Source organism: Photinus pyralis, unplaced genomic scaffold, assembly GCF_008802855.1.
Source record: "Photinus pyralis isolate 1611_PpyrPB1 unplaced genomic scaffold, Ppyr1.3 Ppyr1.4_LG1, whole genome shotgun sequence".
Classification (NCBI taxonomy): domain Eukaryota; kingdom Metazoa; phylum Arthropoda; class Insecta; order Coleoptera; family Lampyridae; genus Photinus; species Photinus pyralis.
The window spans coordinates 63,457,266-63,465,840 of record NW_022170249.1 but is presented as its reverse complement, the minus strand read 5'-3'; the positions used below and the strand labels follow the sequence as shown (position 1 = coordinate 63,465,840).

The following is an 8,575-nucleotide window of genomic DNA, read 5'->3' as shown; positions in this document are numbered from 1 at the left end:
TGAGCTTTTTTTGAATATTGGTGAACTGGTTTTAAGGGCACCAAATTTAGTACGTGTTTTTTAGTAGTACAAGTTGTATTTTGAATTTGACATGTTGTAGAGAATAAATCTTCCCTTACTTTGACATGGTGAATATTAGTTTGGGGGATTAAATTATAAACAGTGCCACCTGAACCAACCAGTACCTAATCAAAACGACGACTGGTCGCGACTACGACCAACAACATTTTTATTCTTAAATTTGACATTCTAATAGTCATTTATGCCAAAGAAGAGTGAGCGGTTGAATAATGGGCGTCCACCACCTTACCTCGAGGAATTTGTTACTGGAAGTTTATCTGACGATTCAAACGACGACAAAGACTTGGATGTAACAATCAAAATGGAAGATTCTAGGGTTACATCACTTTTGGAAGGACTTACGAATCAGATTACATTGATGCAAGCACAGCTGATGCAAAATACAGAGGTACAGACAAGGATGGAAGAGAAGAATAATGAACTTCATCAGAAGCTGGAAGCTACAAATCGACAATTAGCTGAAGTTCAGCGAACGATGAAAATTGAAGTCCCTCCTACAACTCGATCATCAGCTATACTGAATAATACAGTCCCAGTAACATTACCTGCACAGCTTGATACGCCTTCGCCTTCGATAACTCCGACAAGAAATTCTACGCACCAACAGTCAACACCTTCATGTTCAATTCCTAGTTTTTCTGTTTACCCAAATAACCCTGTATATTGGCAACAGCATCCATCGTTACCTGTCAGAAAGTATTTAGTAGCATTGCCAAAGTTTGATGGAAATCCTTGTGACTGGCTGGTTTTCAATGCAGAGTATAAAAGAACTACGACAGAGTTTGCATATACTTCTTCAGAAAATACAACGAGACTAAACAGTAGTTTGCAAGGGAAAGCTCGTGAGCTTGTTCAGTGGTTATTAATTCACGACGACATGGCGGAGAAGATCATGGAGAGATTGTATAGCAGGTTTGGTCGACCAGAACTTTTAGTGGACGCACAAATTACTATGTTGAAGAACATTCCCGGAATCTGTGAAAATAATGTGGGACAGATTATTCCTTTTGCTGACAAAGTGATCAACTTTAGTCACTTTATGTTAACTTGTTCTAGTCAACATCAGCTTGCCAATCCCACACTGCTTAATGAGTTGATCTTAAAGCTCCCAATGAATATGAGAATTGCATGGGCCTCTCATATTAGTTCACTGACTGGTGTCCCGTCTATATTAGATTTTAGTAACTGGATTGAAGTTAAAGCCGACAACATAGCCAGAGTTCCTGTGTGCAATTCTTTGATTTCTCCGACAGAGAAAAAGACGACACCCAAGAAATATCAAATGCTTCACACTTCCAACGTTACAAGTAAGAAAGAAATGAACTGTGTCTTATGCGAAAAGAACCATTTCATCGCTAACTGCCCGGATTTTTTGAATAAATCTACAGATGATAAATGGAAGTTAGTAACAGAAAAGAAATTGTGTTTTTCTTGTTTGAAATTTGGACATTCTACTAGAATGTGCCGCATTAGAAAGTCTTGCAATAAGAATGGATGTAACAGAGTTCATCATCCTCAATTACACAGTGAATGTCAAGATAATAAATCTACGCCAACGGTTTTAAATATGGAAGTATCCTGTCATGCTGCGTTGAAAGCAAATGAATCCAAGGTGTTGTTTAAAGTAGTTCCAGTAAAATTATACAATAGAGGAGAAGTTGTTTCCACGTATGCATTGATTGATGAGGGATCAAGCGTAAGCCTTATCAAGAGAACCGTAGCTGTACGTTTGAAGTTGAAGGGACCTATGCGAAAGTTGAATCTCCAATGGTTCGGAGACCACTGTAGTTCTGAAGAAACTGAAATCGTTAAATTTAATATATCTGGAATCCATAACAATGCCGAAGTGTTTGAGATGAGGAATGTGTGTACCGTAAACAATCTTTGTCTTCCAATGCAAACTGTAGACATGAATCAGCTTCATTCCAAATATGACTACTTACAAAATCTTCCTATTGCCAGCTATACTGACGCCCGACCAGAACTATTAATAGGATTGGACTTTTGTCATTTGGGATTATCGAACAGAAAGATTCAACAAACATCAAATGGACCTATTGTTGCAGAAAGTCCTCTTGGTTGGATAGTTTATGGAAGAACAGTTGACAATGAGATACAATCAATTCCAGGAAGAATGTTTCATGTGAGAGGGTACTTTGACGACATCCATTCTATTGTAAAAGACTATTTTACCACTGAAAACTTTGGTGTTGAACTATCAACAACACCAAGAGAGTCTTCTGAAACGGTTCGAGCGCGTCAACTGTTGGAATCAACAACAAAAAAGGTCAAAGGTCGTTATGAAAGTGGTCTATTATGGAAAAACGATGACATAGTTTTACCAGATAGTTACCCAATGGCAGTCAGTCGATTGAGAAATGTTGAAAACAAGATGAAAAAAGAACCTGTTTACGGTATGAAGTACAAGGAAACTATTGTCAGCTACGTGCAGAAAGGATATGTTCGTAAATTGTCATCTGAAGAGGTTGTTGAAATTACTCCACGGACTTGGTATTTACCACATTTCGGTGTACTGAATCCAAATAAGCCTGGAAAATTCAGACTTGTATTTGATGCCGCGGCTAAAGTTGGAAAAACATCCCTTAATTCATCATTGTTGACAGGTCCAGATCTAAATCAGCCACTCCTCACGGTTTTATCTAAATTTCGTGAAGGTCAAGTTGGGGTATGTGCTGACATCAAGGAGATGTTTCACCAGGTGATAATTCGTGAAGAAGACCAAAACTCTCAACGATTTTTATGGAGAAATGATAAAACTGGCGAAATTGAGGTATATAAGATGTTAGTTATGATATTTGGATCCACATCTTCACCGACAACAGCTCAATATGTCAAAAACTTTCATGCAACACAGTATCTAGAAAGTCATCACGAAGCGGCCAAAGCAATTATTGAACGACATTACGTTGACGATTACGTTAATAGCTTTCACACCGATGAACAGGCAATAACTGTATCCATGATGGTTAAAAATATTGAGATGGCTGGTGGTTTTGAATTACGAGGTTTTATATCAAATTCAAGAAAGGTTACTTCGATCTTGAATCAGGAACAAGGTGATCAACTATATCAAGTGGATATGAACTTGGACAAATCCCCTACATGTGATAAGATACTGGGCATGGTATGAGACACATCCACTGACGAGTTCAAATTCAACTTGAAGTTTAATCGTTTAGAATCGACAGTAATCACTTGTGAAAGAATTCCAACAAAGAGAGAATTTTTAGCGATTGTCATGTCAGTATATGATCCGTTCGGATTCTTAGCGGATTTTCTGGTATACATGAAGGTACTCTTGCAACTTGTATGGAGGTCTGGTGTAGAATGGGATCAACCAATACCTACACATCTTTACGAGCGATGGTGTGCATGGAGTCGAGAATTAACAAAGGTTAGTCACTTTCGTATTACACGTTGTTACTCAAAGGGACTGCGGATGCCAAAAGCTGTTGAACTTCACATATTTGTAGACGCGAGTGAAGTCGCTTTTTCAGCAGTGTGCTACCTTCGAGTTACTTCGCAAAATGAAGTTACAGTATCATTCGTCATGGGGAAAACTAAATGCGCACTTGTCAAATACCTTTCCATCCCAAGGCTCGAATTGCAGGCAGCAATTCTTGGAGTTAGAATGTATAAAACTGTTTTGAGATCTCACAGTTTTGTTATTTCAAAATCGACATTTTGGAGCGATTCGAAAACTGTACTTCATTGGATCAAGGATGACATAAGAAAATACAAGACATTCGTTGCTAATAGAGTGGGTGAAATTTTGGATTCAACAGAACCCACTCAATGGAACTGGGTTTCAACACATGAAAATGCTGCTGATGATGCGACACGTGACATTTATCCACCTCAGTTCAAACCTAATCGAAGGTGGATAAACGGACCAGAATGGTTGAAGCAAGACAAAAGTAAATGGCCTCATCAAACAGATTGTCATGTAGTAAATGATGAAGACCTAGAACTACAACCACTAAAACATGTAGTTATGATGATTCGTGAAAATCTGATTCAATTTAACTTTGCAAATAGCTCGAGTTATTTCAAAGTTTTACGTACAGCTGCTTGGATGATACGTTTTGTAAATAATTTAAAAGCTAAAGCTTCCAACATGAATTTACATACAGGTGAACTAAAAGTTGAGGAAGTAAGACAGGCTGAAATTTTGATATTCCGAACTGTACAGATGGAAACTTTTCACGAAGAATACGATTCACTGACTAATCGTGTTCCTATCAGCAAATCAAGCGATATATATAAGTTGACACCAGCTTTGGATGAAGATGGGATTATTAGATTAAATGGACGAATTGACAACGCTCCTACATTACCAATGAGGACCAAGCGACCTATAATTTTACCAAAACAACATCCAGTCACAAAACTTGTCATCAGTCATTATGATCGTTTATGTCACCACCAAAACGAAGAATTGATCATTTGTGAAATTCGAAGAAAATTTTGGATTAACGATTTACGTGTTTTAGTAAGGTCATCTAAACGCCAATGTCAGCAATGTAAAAATGAAGCAGCTCAGCCAGAGGTGCCACAAATGGGACAGTTACCACTAGATCGCCTAACTCCAAACATTCGACCGTTTACGTACACCGGACTAGATTATTTTGGACCTGTTCATGTTACAATTGGAAGAAGACGTGAAAAGAGGTGGGTGGCATTATTTACTTGCTTGACGATTCGTGCAGTACATCTCGAAATTGCACAAGACTTATCGACAGATTCTTGTATCATATGCCTCCGAAACTTTATGAATTTGAGAGGAGTTCCAGTTAGAATCCGATCAGACAACGGATCTAATTTCCTCGGAGTGAAGGGTGAGTTGATGACAGTTGAAAATTTGTATAATAAAGATGCCATAATATCGGAATCCACAATGAAAGGAATAGAATGGCTGTTTAATTGTCCTTCCAATCCATCAGCGGGTGGATGTTGGGAGCGACTAGTGCGATCTATTAAAAGAGTTCTCAAACATTCGTTAAAGGAAGTAGCTCCGAGGGTTGAGACATTACGCAGTTACTTGCTTGAAGCAGCAAACATGGTGAACTCTAGACCATTGACTCATGTACCTGTGTCAGCATTAGAAGAACATCCATTAACACCAAATTCTTTCTTAATTGGAGATACAAATGTTATACAATCACCTTATACGCCAGACGAAAAATTATGGACGTTTCGAAAGCAATGGAGAGTGGCAAATGCTTTAAAAAATCATTTTTGGCGTAGGTGGATAAGAGAATATTTACCTATACTAACCAGGAGAACAAAGTGGTTTGAAAAGAAGGAGCCGATCAAAGTAGGAGATCTAGTAATCATTTGTGAAGACGATGTTCATCGAAAACAATGGATACGGGGAATAGTAGAGAAAGTTTTTCCTGGTAAAGACGGTCAAGTACGGAGAGCAGAAATACGAACAAATGATCGACTTCTTCAGAGACCTGTATCTAAGCTTGCAGTTCTGGATGTCATTAGTAAATCAACCCAGTAATTGATTTACGGGGGTTGGAATGTTGCAGATCATCATTTTAGCCTTGACTGTTAAATAATTGCATTTTTTGATTAATTTTGTCAGCTGAAATATTTAACGTAAAATATTGAGCTTTTTTTGAATATTGGTGAACTGGTTTTAAGGGCACCAAATTTAGTACGTGTTTTTTAGTAGTACAAGTTGTATTTTGAATTTGACATGTTGTAGAGAATAAATCTTCCCTTACTTTGACATGGTGAATATTAGTTTGGGGGATTAAATTATAAACAGTGCCACCTGAACCAACCAATAATCAAAACGACGACTGGTCGCGACTACGACCAACAACATCGTTACCACAGTTAGAGTTTATTTCTCTGCGAGTTTCCCTGCTTATTTCACTTGGAGTTCCTACTCCCCTCACTCTTAACTGCCTGTCAGCACTAAGTTTGTTGGCCTTCATGTCTAACAACTAACACAGTGAAGATTTCTTGATTGTTTTCACTTTGTTATTGGATAATTTTATTTTAACTACAGAGTTTGAATTTTGACACGTAGTGTTTGTGAAATTCAATGATGTGAAATTAGTTAACACATCCTGTGTAATATCATGATCAAGATCATCCCCGGAATCTGGTGACGATTTTTCTTCAGTTATCAAATCTTGTAAGTAATTACCATGACAAATTGGATTTTCTTTGTGTTCTGCATTGCACTGTGGTGCAATGTTGTCGTCTATGATTGTTTCTTCGCCAACATCACTCTGGTCACTGTCACATTTTTTGAGCTTGTGTAATTTAGACCACGAATCGTGTACTTACCCAGTCTATATTTATTTTCTTGCAGGAATTTTGTACGTCACTGAGTGCATGTGAAACACATCTCTTTATTTCATCATTAGATAAAAACGTTTCGGAGTTACAATTATTCGAGTCAAAACCCATTTTTTGGCTCACCTCTCTTGGAAAAACGAATTTTCCTGACAATTCAGTAACTACATTGTTAATGTACTGAATTTTATTGATGCGCTGCATTATTTCCGATAAGCTAAAATTAACGATGGTAGAAAAGGTGGAGGTTAGGGATCTAGTTTGTCTTTTTGGAGAAGACAGATATGTGCGAAAATGTAGTAAGAACGAGATTAAAATGAAAATACTCTTTCTTTTACTTGTCAGAAAAACACATTGACACTATTTAAACTCTGATGCCCATTTGCACCGACAAATTTAAGCGGAACTTAGCTTAAAATCCATGGCAACCATTGTCTCAATAATTGTTGCCATGGATTTTAAGCGACGCTTAAGCTAAGCTCCGCTTAAATTTGTCGGTGCAAACGGGCATCAATGCTACACTGATCAAAACTGATCTATATAAAAATATTAAACAAATCAGTGTTGCTATTTATCTCCACATGTCTGAATATTTGCTCGCATGGCTGTGAGCTAAAAAGCCATGGAATGAACATATCTTTGGTAAAGTTTTTTTATCACGGAATAAGTTATTGAGTTTAATTATTGCATGGCTATTAAGCTCAATGCTATATGCATTTAACGAGATAAAATTATCCGTCGTGTTCCATTGACTCGATGATAATAACCAATAACGCCACATTCTCAGAAAGAAAATACAATACCAATATTATAAATTCTGTCGTATATCGTTAAAAGCCTTATTCAGAAAAGAATCACGAACCATTTTCATTATTTTTAAGTACTGAATAGTTCCGCCAGTGTTTTTACAATCATTAATGAGAATTTTTAAAACGCTATCGGAACAAATCTTTTCTGCAGTCTTGTAGTTCATCTTGTCCTCGGCCTTTAAGTCTGATAAAATAAGAAAATGTTTATTTTTACTGTGATTAGTAATAATATCTTCCAAATCGTTTTTAGATGCTGAGAAGTCACCCATTACCAGCAGTTTTTGTGATTCTCTATGAGATTTTAAAAAGCGGGTTCTTAATTTTGTTAAAATATGTACAGTGTCCTGTACACATTTCAATCAATATTGTGTTTCTCGTTATCTATACTACCAAGGGGCATATGAAACCATTCCCTTTATCATTACCTTGTTGAAATTTAGTATGAAGACGAATAGCATTCAACAAGCGGGTGTCCCCGTCAGATCAAAAACCAACAACGGTAATATTAAAATGTTGAGCAACTTCCTTTAAATATTTCCACTTTCTTAGAATATCTTCGTAAGTGGACTTGTTGTCAGTACCTGTGATGTTCAGAGTGAAGGCGGCACTTCTATCTTGCAAAGGTTGTGCCATCATGACATAAGCGTATATAGCTCATGGACATTCGTCAAAGTATTTCTGTATAGCAGCTGCATTTCCAGCGGGAAATAAATTTTCCTTTGGCAAACCCGTAGATTTATCCAAAGCACTTACAAAACCCACTATGTGCTCATTCTGCGATTGATATTGTATTCTTCCATTGATTCTGGTTCCATCTTCGCTAATCCATACATAAAAAGGCAAATTTTTCAACTCAAGATAATCTTTTAGCTCTTTAAAACGCAAAAACGATTCGTCATATACGGGGAGACTACGAATATGTTTACATATAGTACTAGGGGAAGGCAGTGAATTTTTTAGGTTTGCATATAGGGTATCATATGACAAACGTCCACTGATTATAAAGAAATATGACGCAAACCTTATCAAATGATCACTGAAAACATTTCTCTTGCGATCAGAATTAACCACAGCAGCACTTTTCAAGATTTCCAGAAACGTCGATCATCACAATTTTGTCCAACCTTTGCTGATTTTGTTTCATGAAATTCGAGGTCTGTTACTCGATTTTTCAGTTCTTTATTTTCTTTCATTATTTTTTATTTTATTTTTATTATTTTTGGTCTTTTTAAGAGTCTGTTTTAATATTTGATGCTTATTAATTAGTATGAGCAACAGAATCTTCAGTTCTCCAATGAGAGATAACATATGTTGGCGATAATTAGACAAAACCCATCTTGCGTAGT

The 8,575-nt window shown here is 36.9% G+C and overlaps 1 protein-coding gene across 1 annotated transcript; it reads left to right on the top strand.

The window, feature by feature from the left end:
* The first annotated feature begins 262 nt into the window (after positions 1–262).
* On the top strand, positions 263–3,232 carry LOC116165737. Its single transcript, XM_031480405.1, has one exon. The coding sequence runs from the start codon at positions 263–265 to the stop codon at positions 3,230–3,232; it is 2,970 nt and encodes a 989-aa protein (XP_031336265.1).
* The last annotated feature ends 5,343 nt before the right edge of the window (positions 3,233–8,575 follow it).

Bases quoted from the DNA above. Each gene is read 5' to 3' on its own strand.
- LOC116165737 (XM_031480405.1), top strand. From the start codon at position 263: ATGCCAAAGAAGAGTGAGCGGTTGAATAATGGGCGTCCACCACCTTAC.